Raw genomic sequence first — 15,891 nt, 5'->3', positions numbered from 1 at the left:
ATCACGTGGAATAGCCACAGCATAGATTGCATTCAACTTTTACGTCCCAACACCTCATACCACCATGCACTGAATAAACTGTTCCATTGTTCAGTGCTACTTGAGTATTATCCAGCATGATCCAATTTCAACTTTGTATATGGCCTTGAATAGACCACAGGACAATACACAAAGAAACACATTGAAGGGACAGTATCAGGGAGGGTGACGTAAAACAAAAAAGCTAGTTTCTCTCAAAGGTGAGAACTTTTCTCCAGGAAAATGCCATATGATGCCCGAACAGAAGACAACAACACATGCCACCACTTAAATATTCTCTTTCTCATAACATGAACAATGAACAGAAGGAACAGATAAGTTAATCAATTAAGTAAACTATAATGTAAACTATAATTAAAAAGTTTGTTTTTTTCTAGTCTTTTATCACCTCTATATCTAAGTGTGTTGCAATAATTGTGAAAAGTGAAAAAACTTCACAGCAGAGGCAAGCAAAGGTTGCACCCAGCTGGGCCTGTGAACTAAACTATAAACCACCAACTCTTGTCGCCCACTCCAGCTGCGCTGGAAACTACAGTCCCCCATCATCATGAATGCTCACAGCTTTCATGATGGGGACACGGTGGGGCAGTCAGTAGCGCTGTCACCTCACAGCTAGAAGGTCCTGGGTTTGATTCCCGCTGGGGACTCTGGGGGAGTGCACTGGGCAGACACTGGGGAGGCACTGGGGAGAAACTGCAGCCACTGGGGAGACATTGGGGAGGCACTCAGGGGGACACTGGGGAGGCACTCAGGGGGACACTGGGGAGACACTCAGGGGGACACTGGGGAGGCACTCAGGGGGACACTGGGGAGGTACTCAGGGGACACTGGGAAGGGGAGGTACTGGGGAGCAACTGGGCAGATACTGGGGGAGGCACAGGGGAGGTACTGGACATTTCATATCACACACACCATGATTCACTAGCCCCCTCAAAAATTATTTCAAGCATGGCGCAGCACCATGCCAACAACATTGTGCAGGAAACCCGAGAACAGTCTAATGAGCTGAGCACGGACACACGCCTCTATGCTTGCCTGCTAGGCCTGGGCTTTTCTGTTAATACTCTCAGACATTTCAATAAGAGGTCTAGAGTAAGGGCCATTATTACACTTCTGTCTGTGCTTTTTTAATATCTTCTCATCCAGGAAACACAGACACTGCATATCCCCGTTAGCCAGGTGCTGACTGAGCCTGTGCTGCCACAATGAACCCTGATCTATTCAAGAGCCTGGGGCATCATGTCTATAGCAGCTTTAAAGTAGCTGGGGATGCATAATCAGAACGGGAATGAAAAAGTCACAAACAAAAAAACAAAACAAAATATCAGCATTGATAGTTCAGCGCTTAACAAAATATCAGCCATGGTGGCTCATAGCACAAGCGACTATTTTGTAATAGAATATCAGCATTGATGTCTCTGCAGTGCATAAGTAAGATTTCTAACGAAATATCAGCCTTTGGTGACAACCTTTTTGGAATAACATGTGGAAAGCCCTTAACAAAATATCATATCAGCCTTGGTGGCTCATTCAGCACACAAGTCAATTAACTTTGTAGCGTGCTAGAACTATCAATATACCAGTGTTTGTGTACCCACTACTTTCACTGTGCTGACATGCACTATATCTCCTATTCACACAATCCTTTAAAAACTAATATCAGCATCCAGTTGGCACAGGGCTTGCCTTAAAGGACCACTTCATCCTTTTTCAATCTAATATAATTGGTCCTCACTAATTATACTGTAATATGGGAACATATTTTGTGTACTCTGTGTCTCAGAGAAGGGCTGTGGACGGTTCAGAAACATGCCTAGCAGTGAAATCATCGATAGGCCATTTGGTAATTTCAAACAATATTTCAAAACATTTTATTACATCTAACTCGCCCCACCTACTTCAAATGCAACACACACGTTCCACAACACCACAGGGAGTGCAGTGCCCGGTGTCGAGTTGGTCCGACCCACGGTTGTGCAGAATCTCCACAAAAGGCCTCTGCCCGGGCCACAGCTGACATCACAAGGCCTCTGCCCGGGCCAGACTCCATATTTGGGCATGCCTAAATATGGGTTCGTCCAAACGACTTCCAACATCAATCTGACATTTGCATAGACTCAATATTTGGGCATGCCTGACAAAGAACCCAGCCGGGCGCACTAGGTGGTCCCCGGTGCTCTGTGCCTGGGCACACACGCAGGGTGCTGGCCCCCCAGGCACCATTCTAGTTGTTTTAGTAACGCGAGAACAATGGCTTCTAACTTTAATAATAATAGTAATAGAAAGCCTGCAGTTTCTATTAGTGTGTATTCAAACAATTTCACAATCCACAAAACATTTTGTATTACAGAAAGCACCTTACAACTTCAGTACAGCAATATCTGTCATAAAATGTGGTCACTACTGTACATCATGTAATGCATCCTGAATACATCTTCAGAGGGTTCATACGACGGCTGTGGGGTAACACACTTCCGCTGCAAGTGCCAGCATTACTGTACTGTTGCTTTCACACTGGAAAGGGAAGTGATGTGCCATTCATAACACAATGGCAGTTTCAAGCAATACTGAAATGCGGTATAGTACCACTTGCCCACAAAGTGAAGTACATTTTCAAAGTGAAGTGAATATTTTTGTGATGTGGTTTATGTTTCTGGCTCTTACTGATCTCTTGACTGGAGGAGGCCTAGATAGACAACTGTAGCAACAGTAGAGTCACATCACAGGTCTATAGTGTGAAAAAGAAAGTCAACTCAAAGGATGCACAAGCTTTTGTCCTTTGCACTAGCGGTTATCATTTGCTTTCACTGCTGAATCTTAAAAAGCTTTACTTAAAATCATAAAAACAGGTGCAGTCATTGTTGGTTCTCCTTTGACGGAGGATCTGTACGATGGAGAATGGGTGGCACAGAGTATGCCCATCAAAACAGAGCGAACGGGGGAGGTTATTGTTAAGGCACCACAAAGAATAAAGTATGCAACTACACCTAAAATACACAGAAAGAAACAATAATGCTCAACACCAAAGAGATCAAAATAAATGTATAAAAGAGCTCAGTGTTAACACAAAAATGTGTGCACAATAGCTCCACAAAGTGGAATAATAAACCTTTCCATACAATTAGCATGGGAACACATATGCTGTCAAAGAGGGCCAGAGACAAAAAGGGTCAGGGGTTCCTGAAGGTTCTGTATGAGGGCTGCTTCTGATCAGTTTGACTGTGTCCTGGTTGAATGGCTACGGAGAGTGACCCTAGGGCGGGAGAGGTCAGGGAGACTCCATGATGTGAGCTTTAACATCCACAGACAGAGGACGGGACCCCTCTTTGACATCTTAATTAGCTTCAACATCTTACTTTCCTGCTTTGGACAGATGGTTCTGGCATGGCGAACAGTAATGTGGAACTGTTACTATTTCACCCTCGAAATATTGCAAATTAATAAGCGGTATAAGAGTTGGCCTCAGTTCAACTTTTTAATAGCATGAAATTATCCTAGATGAAAGAGCTCATTTCCGATAAAGGACTTGCGATGGCCAGATTTCTATAGCAAAGTCGAGACAGATGACTGCATTCTACCAAATAGCAGATCATGATTCTACCAAATAGCAGATCATGACTTACAAGTAGCTACAAAATTAATGCGTAGTGTGTGTGTGTGTGTGTGTGTGTGTGTGTGTGTGTGTGTGTGTGTCTCTTACAGAGTCATCAGATGCCGATGCTGGCCATCCATCCCACTGTTGATGCCGCACTGGGATATTGGTCAAGTCTGAAACGTTTCTCTTCACCTAAAAACACAGAAAAATAATAAGAATCATTTGAAAGATTTTGATATTAGATCCTACATAAAACTAAGTACAAACAATTCGCAAAGTGCACAATGACCTTTTCTATGCACCCCTGCCTGCCATAACAAGCATGATGAATCATTTTACACCAAAAAGGAGGATTCATCAAAAACTGTCAATAACCCTAGCTGTATCTATTTAATCTGTCCATCAAATGTAGTGAGGATTATGTGACGGCCCTCTATGATCAGTAACACAAGGAATAATGAGAGTGTGAGAGTTCTAAGGAGGAGTGGATTCAAAAGGAGGGAGGGATGAGAAGGGGAAAAAAGGGAAGGGGAGAAAAAGTCAGTGTTATAGGCATTCTTGGGATGCCTCGGCTAATGCCCTGCAACAACAGCCCCACGCTCTGAAATGAACAGTATTTCTCTTCTCCCATTCAAGCGCAGTCGCTGTATCTGCACCACTTAATAACATTCCGTGCTTTTAAACAGTTAGCGGTCAGCCAGCGCCTGTCGAGCGCCGTGTTAGTTGTTCGGCAGGTCGTTGGTTTAAAGCCTCGCCGCCAGCCCGATGTGCGCCGGTTGTGGCTGATCAAAGCCCCGTCGGCGTCTGAGCGCTGGCGGGCCACGGATTCTAGCGCATTACCCGGGCAGAATGCTGCCCTGTGGGCCTGCACGGCTGGACACAGACGCTGAGAAAACTGACCATTGTTGGAGCAAAGCTCCCTAGACACACAAGTCAAATCCTGTCTTTGGAACAACAGCACTGGGAAGAGATGTATCCTTGGGCGTATGCAAGGCTGCTGGTCACGGAGGTGGAAACTTCAAGAACGCTACAAACACAAAGTCAAAGCCAATGTCAGCCAATTGTACACCTTAAAATCCTCCGTGATAATTTAATTCAGAGAGTGTACAAATGTAACCAAATGGACCTGCAAGGGTACATTGTGTTACATCGTACACATGGATAAATGAACACCAAGTATTTTACTGTGAACTTCTAAAGGCATTATTGAAGTATCCAAATGCAAAATTAGCATCTATCCATCTGTCATGAGATTACAACCAAATACTATAATTACAGTACTAGTCTCCTGCTCTTAACTTTATATATTTATTACTCTCCCATGGCCAAGTACCACTAAATGAAACAATTTAAATCCAGACTAAGAACATTAAAGGGACACTTCACCCTTTTTGCAAAAAAATATACGTTAACCCATTCTGACCTGAGATCAGATTCATACAAGGTTTCCACTGGACACACACTGGTCTGATGAACCCATTCTGACCCGAGATCAGATTCTAAAAATGTCAGTCGTTCTTCGATTTTTCAAAAATAGCAGACCTACAAGCTCATAGCGCGCCACTCGGTGGCGTGCTATGAGCTTGTAGATCTGCTATTTTAACACCAAAATGGGTGCCCGGTCAGAATGGGTTAATGACATTTAGAAGATTTAGAACACTTTCCTGGGGGTCTTTATGTGTGTAATATGTGGTTTTAGATATTTTAGATTTTAGCAGTGAGCCCAGTGTCTATGATGTCATGGACACTGGGCTCACTTACTTCCTGGACTACATGTCGTCTCAGTAAAGGCTCATACATAGTCTGGATTTACGGCGGTGGGGTGACCACCGAACTACAACATGACGTCACGAGCCGCGGTGAAGAGCAAACCACCGCCACCGCTCCAGCCCTTCTCTCTGTTTTTACTCACCACCGCTCAACGTTATTTCAGTTCCGGTGGTCAGCTCACCACCGGAGCGGTGGTCACCTTACCACCGAAAATCCAGACTATGAATAGGCCTTAAGACAGCCCTCCCCATATCCACAAGAAGCAGTGCACCAAAGCATTATGGGAATTGTAGTCTAGGAAGGAAGTGAGCCCAGTGTCCATGACATCCTAGACACTGGGCTCACTGCTAAAATCTAAAATATCTAAAACCACATATTACACACAAAGACCTCCAGGTAAGTGTTCTAGATCTTCTAAACGTCATTAACATATATTGTTTTGCATAGTGTCCCTTTAATAAAACAACAAAAAATGAACAGCATCCATCTTGTGTCTTCCTGTCCTAAATCCCACACCACCATACTGCAGAGCAAAGTCCTTATGAAGAGACGCCACACGGCCAGGCTAGCAGGCTGGGGTCAGGCCGGGTGGCCAGTGTTATTACAGAGTGTAATATCTATGTTTGACCAGCCAGACTACAGGGATTTGACTGACCGGCCGGCCAGCTGACGGCTAGAGGGGTATAAACACTAGTAATGAAGAGGCTGCAGTCAGAGGTTAAAGCAGCATCTGAGAAACAACAAACTCCCACTATGAAGAGGGTGAGACAAGGCGACAGGCAGGAGGAGAGAGGAGCAGAGCCCATCTGGCAGTGGAAGGCCTGACATACCAAATCCAGTCTCACCACAATCTACACAACCAGATACTGCCAATCAATTAGTCCCAAGTTATACTTCATATTTTGCCGATATAATACTTGCATTATAAAACAATAAAATCACACCCGTGTGAAGTGAGTGGCGTTCTTATCATCGTACATCATCCATTTATTGTCAATGGCATTTAATGTTTGTGTTAGGACAAGAATCTACACTATAGCTGAATATAGGAGGGGCTAGCGGCCCACAGAAATCACACCCGTGTGAAGTGAGCGGCGATCTTATCATCGTACATCATCATACATCATCTCATTCCGGCCAATCAGAATTTTCGTCCTCACCTTCGTCTTCAATGTTTGTGTTACTCAATGTGTGTGTTTGCATAAACACTCAAAATTGTCCATTCATTGTCAATGGCATTTAATGTTTGTGTAGGACAGTTTGTGTTAGCACATAATACACTAAATACACTAAAAGCTGGACATAGGTGCCACCGCCCCTCAAAAATGCCACATGGCAGATGATTAACCAAGTATTCAATACTGGTGCTACTTTACTGTGTATGTAAGACACATCTTATATTCTTGTTTATATGTAGCCAATATTTTCATTATGGCTCCTACACCTTAGTTACAAAGCACAGGCTGTGAAGGCCAGTACTTTCTGCTGCTGTGCTGCCCCCTGTCTGTCAAAAATAGATATAGTTCGATAGATATATTTAATATATCAAAGATTACGATTATCATTGAAGCCTGTGATGGAAATTTGTGGCTAAACATTTAAAGCAAAGAATAACATATTTTCCATCCGATATAAAAATGCCAGTGTATGTATACCGGTAGTTTAAAAGGCACACTGCATTTCTTTTCAACCAAGTCTTCAAACCACCGCTCATCCGCTACAAAAAACTTAAGTGAGGTGCTGGAGTCACTGAGGGAACATGGGAAAAAATTACGGGAAGCTCCGCACACTCAGATCTGCGCACAATGTATTTATTTAGCAAGCTTTCGGTCTACTGAACTTCTTCAGGCATCCAACCAAGTCTTCATCAAATGTGTCTCACTAATGCTTATTTTAAGATGGTACCATTTCTGTCTACTCGTTGTCTTAGGGGTGGGCTGTGGACACTTCCTAGTTCCTACGAGAGAAACCTTCCTACCAGTGACATCATCCGGAAGGTTTAGGTCAATTCAAACAACATTGCAAACCTTTGCATTGGTTATTGATGCAAGAACATTTCAGCATGCAAAATGTGGTCTTCCATTTCAGCATGCACATTTTTCAGGATGAGAAAGGTTGTAGTTTATATTAGTTAGAAAAAGCTATCGGTGATGTCATTGGTAGGCAGCAACGCAGGAATTTCATTGAGCTAATGAAGGCCATGGCCCCTCAGTTTGGCCTTTTTGCCCCTAAAAAATGACATGTCCTGAGGCCACACTGCCCCAGCTGATTGTACATTTTTCTCCTGTCTTTTCCATGTCAATATGTTTTTTTCTGACACCATCTTCAAATTAATCCAGTGACCCTGGTTAGTCCATGGCTAAACATGTATGAACCTTTGTCTCAGGCGTTGATACACATTTGGTCATTTGTAAATAAATACCAAGAAATCATTGTTTTTATTTTATGGCCTTCCTGCCCTGGTCTTTGGTCTTAAATTACAACAAATGTATAATGAACATAGTGAGTATCAATTATGAGGATGAAGAATCCTTAATGGGACGATCACGGCAACAACACGTGCCAGTGGGTACCATTTCCAGTCAACCATGTATGCAATATTACTCAATTATGTTATGAAAGGTTTTGGATAAACTTATCCAACAAGTGGAATATAGATTGCAGACATGAAATATGATTTGCATGGCAAGCACAATTTGAACAACATACTGCTTGCACTTTACAGGAACTGAATCCCTCAATTTTAAATCTCACAAAAGCAATAAAAGGATTAGAAATAAAGTACACAATAAGAGGCTAATATTGAATTCCCTGATGCTACAGTGGTGATAAGAAAGGGTGTATAACCCTATCAGTTATATACCGCAGTGTGTCACCAGGCTGTGGTGCCGAACTGCTGGGCACTACTCCTCACAGCAACATTAATGATCCAATCACTGCAAATGCCAAGTGCCTGTAATCCCTGGCTGGAAGGAAATCAAAGAGAAGAAAAGGTTGCCGTTAAAACAGTCACAAGCTCTCTTTCTCCCTCTCCATCTCCCCTAGGCACCAGATGCCTTTCTTTGATTCCTCTCATTCTATCCATCCATCCATCCTTCCTTCTTTCTCCTCTGTTGTCCTGTCTGCGTTGGGTTCCTCTGTGTCCCCCAGCTGCAGCGTAGGGACAGGGTCTGGGCTCAGGCCTGGGGGCAGTAGAGAAAAAAAATCCCCAGGACAACTGGTCTGGTCACGGACTGCCTGGACCCAGCGGCCACTCCTATTCTACCCTCCACTTCCCTGGCAAACATTTGCTCTCCAGCTTAGCCCGCGATCTAGCCAGCAACGTACCCCCACGCTCTTGTCTGGGAATGCCAATCAGAGACTACACAGCAGACCCTGGGGCTCTGGAGATGGAGGAAGAGTGTGTGAGAGAGAGAAAGAGGAAAGAGAAGGGATACAGAGAGGGATGGAGAATGAAGGAATAGGGGGTGACAAGGGAGGGTGCAGTTCCCTGGGAGCCACAAGGCAAAGCCAGAGCCTTTGGCAAAGACAAACAAGAAGATAGGACTCTATCCCTATTCATATGCACAAGCAGGATGATCGGCTGGTCCTCAGCTAAGACAAAAGGGAGAGCGGAGAGAGAAAGGTGGTCTGTGGTGAGGTCTATACGTGTCTGTGAAGGGACACAGTATGGGCGAAAGAGGAGGCAGGCTGGCTGAATACGGTGTTGCTTATTTGTTTCACTCTCACATCTTTTAAGAGAGAAATAAATACAGCCCTCCTCATGTTTGAATCTTTGTTGCATCTCACCGTTCCACAAAACCACTCCTTGTCCTTATGTGTGAGGTCACGCACCACTTTACTTGTCCTGCCAATTGCACCTGTAGCACCCCTTGCTAGTAATTTTTTTACCTTTTCACCAGTTTCCAGATGGAAACACATACACATACTACACACACATACTATAATGACATAATTATGTTCCAACACATTCCAGTATTGGGAAAAAAGGATAGAAACCCCCACCCCACCCCGACAAAAGAGAAAATATGTGAAGAGTATGGTCAACATAGGGTGAACAGAGTCCAGATCTATGCAGGTTAAAGTTCTGGGCCTCATTTTCACCACAGGAGGCCTCGGGATGCCTAAAGACAAGCATGCGTAAGGAAAAGACCCCGGCATGAAGGCCTATTTGAGTCTGTATTGTCCCTTCGCCAGCCCCCAAGGCCCCTACCAGCATCCCCATCAAGGCACCAGCCCCGCTACCTCCTTTCTGTGGCCCTGGACACCCACTCCCACCCCCCTCCCACGCCACAGGGACCCCTCCCCAGTGTTTGTAATCCCAGCAGAAACACTTAAGTTTCACAGTGGGCGCTCATCAAAACCATCTGCCCAAGGAGAGGGAGAGAGAGAGAGAGAGAGAGAGAGAGAGGATGCAGGGAAAAGAAAGGGAGGGATGGAGGTAAGGAGGACAGAGAGAAGGAAAAGTGAGAGATGGAAGAGAAAAAAAGTAGGGCGGGAGGTTGCCTCCTCTAGATCAGACGCTGGTTGTACTAATCTGTTCAATTAGCACCATTACAATCCTTCTAGGACCCTGATTATTATTACTGTAATGGTCACTTGGGTTGGAGTTCCAGAAGAAGACAACGACAACTATAGAGCACAAAGGACAAGGACACTGCGGATACCATTTCATCAAGTGGAATTATATTGCAGATTACTGGGATTACACACAAACATATGCCATATCATGCCAATACAGAAATGCCAATTCCATTTTAGCTTGCCTATAGATTTAACAACGCTGATGGGCCCATCTGTCTGTAAAGTATGATGAAGAGAGAACCGATCTCCTCTCTCTACCCTGTCAGTCCCTGGGGAGGTTTGTTCCCCTCACCTGTAATAGCAGGCTACCTGCTGTGAATAATGAATGACGCCAGCTCAGGTCTCCCTCCCTGCACAGGGGGTTAGGACAGGACAGGACAGGAGTGAAGAGGAGGAGGATTTTAAAATGGAAGTCCAGCAGCAAGAGGATATGAAGAACAGAGGGAGACTAGACCAGTGGTTTTCAAAATGCAGGCTGTCTCCAAATTTCAATAAAATCTTAATTCTAAAATTGTTGTGCCCTTATTTTGGTAAAGTAATTATTGTTAAAATGTGTCAATACCTTTTTCAAAAATATGTTTCTCTTTTCTTCACATAAGGGTGCAATATTTGGTGGTCCTTAGCATGGAAACGTAAGGGAAGCCCTGGGCTGGACTAGAGTCTAGTCCAGAGTCTAGTCCAGGCCAGGCCCCAGGGGTTCCCTTACGTTTGGGCTTCAACAAAGTAGTCTAGTCACTAGACTACTTTGTTGAAGCCATTAATTTGATTCTTTCGAAATTACTCTTGTACTCTATTTTGACAGTTCTGTGGAAGGGAGGAGGAGAGATCGGGACGCACTGACTCTTCACGGCAACAACCAATCACTCTTGTTTGGCTTAATGTGAACTTCAACTTAGGATCAATGTTGAGATGACCTCTAGATGAAGAAACACTCGCATTGTGTACGCGCACACACACATTTGTGTACATTTGAGCACATGGACACACACACACACCGCCCCCCCCCCCCCCCCCCCCCCGACCCCCAGCTGGAGCTTTGTGTAGTAAATTCTGGGGAGGAAGGAAGCGTGCATTCACACACTGCCCAGTTTGAATAACTATGAATATTTCATCTGCAACCAAATCCACTGTTTAGTTTAAGATAGAGAAAATGAATGGACTCTCAGCCCCCCACCAACCCACCCACCACTGCTCGCCTCCACACACCCAGATCAAATAGTGGGCAGTCATTTATAGCACCTCTCTGACTGTGTAGACTGTTGAAAGAGAGACGGTGGGGGGGGTCCAGTCCACAGCTGTGAGAGTAATTATGTGTTCTGAAATGTCATCACTTTTAGATGAATAATGAATTGATGTCTGAAACAGACTAGCAATGAGTCCTGCACATGGAATCAAAACTGAATTATAGGACGGTAGTCATACAGGTGTGTGTGTGTGTGTGTGTGTGTGTGTGTGTGTGTGTGTGTGTGTGTGTGTGTGTGTGTGTGTGTGTGTGTGTACGCAACAGACCTCCTGTATGGTTCTGGAGCCAGGAAAGTTGAGGCTGTATTCTCTCTGGGCCTCACGATGGCTGATCACCAGCAGGAAGTTCTGGTTTAGAGACTCTTGAAGAGCACTAGAAGGAGAGGAATAGATAGATTAAAAAAGGGAAGGTTGCACAGCAAAGGAACGAGGGAGAAGACGGGGGACAGGGTCAAATAAAGAATTGATGTGAAACAAAGGAGGGAAAAAGAAAAAGGAAAACTAAAAACACAAACATGTTCACCAACAGCTTTAGAGTGAAGTGTGAAGCAAGTTCAGACAAGTCAGTCAGCGAAGTCCTGCTGAGTGAGAGTGAGGTGGCTGACTGCTGTGGTTCCTCTGGGGGCTAGCAGGCCACTCAACCGGCTGTGCCCCGACAAGCCTGCGCACTAGAGCCCCGCCGAGCAAAGTGGGCCACCACAGCTTTGGCACAGTAACAGCATGGGAGTCCAATGGAAGTCTAACTGCAAATATACCTGGTGCATAATGTTGATGAATACAACCCAAAATACCAACATCACCTTTTTATACCCAACAAAACAAACCCAGGCAAAACTGTTCCCATTCATGGCACCAATCTTGTGAGCCAAAGCAAGACTGCCCACTGTATAATCGACAGATCAGTACTCGACAGCATCATGGTGGATGGACATGGACGTCATGCATTATAAACTCAGATCTGAGTTGCTGCGCTGGTAACTTCATTTGCTCCGTAGAGTGGCGATGGAGTGGATGCAAACAACACAAACAGTCACTGTGTGCTTCACAGTGTGTGTGTGTGTGTGTGTGTGTGTGTGTGTGTGTGTGTGTGTGTGTGAGAGAGAGAAGGTGGGGGCTAAGAATCAACTTTTGGAAGCTTCATTTACAATAAGCTGTGAGGTTAAGTAGCGTTTTGAGCAAACGCTGGGTCTGTGTGGCTGAATATCAATGGGGGGCTTAAAGGCCGAGGCGGGCACTTAATCAGGGCTCAGAACCCAAGGAGAGGAGGAAGAGGAGGAAGAGGGAGAGAGGGACAGGGGAATTAATATGTAGCGCACACATTAATTATGCAATCACCGCCTTAATCTGCACAGATCTGGACGAGCTTATGTTAACAGAAGCTCAAATTTACTGTAATGACAGCATATTTACATTGACTAAAACTACGAAATCAATATGTAAATGTAATGTTTGTTGTAGCTAACCAGGGAAGATTGGAAATGTGTGGAGTGGGAAGGATGGATGCATATGCAATAGGACTGAGCAGAAGGGAGAAGAGAGAGAGTGTTTTGTGAGAGAGTGTGTGATTGTGTGACTGTGTGCCTCTGTGAGAGAGAGAGAGAGAGAGAGAGAGAGAGAGAGAGAGAGCAGAGGGGACTCATAAATAAGGATCTAGCTAATATCGTCATGATTTGTTTGGACACAGTCCAGTGCTGCTGGCTGGCAACTAGACTCCTAAACAGCGAGGGAAGAGAGGGTAAACTCAGTAGAAGTGTTACTCTGTCCTTGCGAGCAAAGAGCTGAGAAAGCCCTGCATCAAATCTGACATTTATAACAGCCAAGCCAAGCCATTTAAGGTTCTGTGCAGGATTGTCCCTTTTAACACTGGGTAACAGAAATATGTCTTTTCTCTCACAAACCCATAAAACGTCTAGCACACAGTAAAGCAGTACATTTCTGTCAGACTTCAGGGTCACCTGCACTGCTGAATCCCTAGAACAGTTTGGTTATTTGTGTCGATGGCGTCACCCATTTCATACATCATCCCTCTGGGGATGGCCCAGCCAACCTGCTTTTATACATATTCAATACAGTCAAATCCTGAGTGTTCATTTAATTTATACATTTGTATTGTAACAAAGTGTAAAAATGTTTTTGTATATTTTCAGTTTCATTAACACTCAGTGTTTTACAGTGAAGTTAGGAGACATCTTAATGTTTCTGAGTGCCAATCGAACTTAGAAGAGGTCACAGAGTTCATACAGAAACCAGGGTATTAAATCCACCCATTATTGGGATATGCCTCATGTGTGTCCCGCCACAAGTTTTATTTTTATTTTTTAAACCCATCTTCTTATAGCAGTAGGTTGGGGGGTTGAGGGGTGGATGTCTGCCATTGTTTGCTCCTGCCGTCACAGAACGCTCTTTTCCCCACTACACACAGGGACATCTGGGCCGGCCTTCAACCTCTCTGGGGTACTTGACACGGCATAAGGGTGCTGGGAGGGAAATGTCACTTAACTTTATGGACAGAGAAAATAGAGCGTTTTGCAGGGGAGAAGAGCAAGCTAAACAGATTGGTTTCATTCTGAGGTAAGCCCGCCGCCGCCACTGTGGGTCCCCATGGCACAGAGCAGACTCTAGACCTTATTAAACCAGCATTGCCAGATACACCCACACTCTCTCATAGCCACAGACCAACACACGCACTTCACCAACACCCATTAGACAAATTGACAGACAGACAGACAGACAGACAGACAGGTATGCTGGGGCACACACGCCACATGAAAGCTAACCATAAGAGAACATGCTGACTGACTACTGTGCTGGTTCAAGGCTCAAGCAGGAAGGAGGTCTCATAAACAGACATGCACGCATCAACATCCTCTTACCTCCTCCACATTTTGCATCCGCAACAAAGCAGGCGAATGCGAAAGCGTTCAGGTTCTGCTCTATTCGCTTCTGCCATCTTGTCCCCAGGCTTATCAGCATGCTAACACTAAGATACTTTCCATCAGTACTGCGTTAGCCCGCCAGCCAGCCAACTCCCTTAAGCATCTGTATCTCTGCAATAGGATAGCTGATACACTGGGAGGGATGGGGGGGGGCAGGAAGCCATGGAAACAAACACCCAATGCCTAATATGAATCATTTTTGCAATTTAAAATTTCGAGTTCAAATTAAAATAACCTTTCAAAGAACAAACATGCTTCCCGAGAGCCGGCACGGAGAACAAACGGTGCAGGGGGGGGAAAAGGCAGCACCATTAAAATATTCATCAGGCCTTTATCATTTATGCACGAGATTAGCTCCTTCTCGACACCCTCTTGTTTTCACAGGCAGTCCGTTAACACGGCCAAAGAGAAAACCTTCATTTATGCCCCATTTATACTTAGCTGCGCGTCAGTGTCGCACACCAAAAATAGTCGATGTACTATCCCGCAGAATACCCATTTTCTGCGCACGGCACACTACGTTATCATGTAAAAAACTTTACATTGACCAATAATACCATACATTTTGTGATAGTGGTAGTGGTAGACATTCTGAATATTGTGAAAAGTTCATCTTCAGAAATGTGTTTTATCTACTCTCAGACATTTTACCATGTCTCAGCAATGTACTGTATTCCAATGCATGGATCATCATGCCCCTATTACAAATCCGGAGTGGTAATATCTGCTTGTACTCTTCAGTGTTTCTCTCTCCAAGCTCTCTGGCAAACTCAAAATGCAGAGTGGCTGCGAAGGTGCATCATTTAAAAAAAATCTAACGATAACTGCGTTGAGGATTTATTTCTCACCCGCAAAAGTTTCTCTTTTTTCTCTCTGGTCAAAATGAGTTTTGAGCTACATCGTTAATAATAAATATGAATGAATAAGACAGACATGAATTTGAATTTCTCACATACAAAAAGAATATTATACAATCTGACAGCTGACTATAAGTATGCGTTTTACAATTCAATACATTTGAGATGTTAGACCAGCTCTAAAGAAAATTGTATATCTCATCTCATTCGTTTTTGAACAACCCAAAAATAATCAAATGAGAATTGTTAAGTAAAAGCAATGGATCAGAGGTTGTGTACACATGGACCATTCACTAAACTTTATAAAACACATTTGTGCTGTATGTGTGTGCGCGGTTGCACACACACACACACACACACACACACACACAATGACTAGGGTTTATTTTTACTGCTAACAGCTTGTCTCGTCTCACTACAGGGGGGGGGCGCCTTCCCTGCACCATGATCTGTCACCTAGACTTTCCCAGAAGCTAACATGACAACAGGGTCACTGTGATCGCGCGCGCACACACACACACACACACACACACACACACACACACACACACACACACACACCATGGCTCAACTGCCATCCACCAAAATAGTTGACACAGAATAATGAGCTTCTGACACCCAAAATGATATCAATGACACATGGAGACATGAAAACGGTGCTGCTAAAAAGACCCAGCAGTGAGTGAGGGAAGTGAGAAGAGAAGGGAAGAGAGAGAGACAACTCCCGAGAGATGGGCCAACCACTGCCATCATGGTTTCGCTACCTTTTAGGGCCAGGCCAACTAGCAAGGCAACGATGCATACTGCCAAAGGACTGTTGTACCATTCATTCCCATGATGTGAAATTGTAAATGCTTTCATTAAGGGA

The 15,891-nt window shown here is 44.4% G+C and overlaps 1 protein-coding gene across 1 annotated transcript in view; it reads right to left on the bottom strand.

The window, feature by feature from the left end:
* Window positions 1–15,891, bottom strand: part of faf1 (Fas (TNFRSF6) associated factor 1) — an 87,093-nt gene that overhangs the window by 52,765 nt on the left and 18,437 nt on the right. Inside the window, exons 7-8 of the mRNA XM_080770716.1 lie at window positions 11,498–11,603; window positions 3,740–3,826 (exon numbers count right to left, since the gene is read on the bottom strand). Of these exons, the coding sequence (XP_080626842.1) occupies window positions 3,740–3,826; window positions 11,498–11,603 (193 nt within the window). The remainder of the gene's footprint in view (window positions 1–3,739; window positions 3,827–11,497; window positions 11,604–15,891) is intronic.

This window comes from Protomyctophum bolini (genome assembly GCF_963924005.1).
Source record: "Protomyctophum bolini genome assembly, chromosome: 8".
NCBI classification, from domain to species: Eukaryota; Metazoa; Chordata; class Actinopteri; order Myctophiformes; family Myctophidae; genus Protomyctophum; species Protomyctophum bolini.
This window is presented reverse-complemented; position numbering and strand designations above follow the sequence as displayed.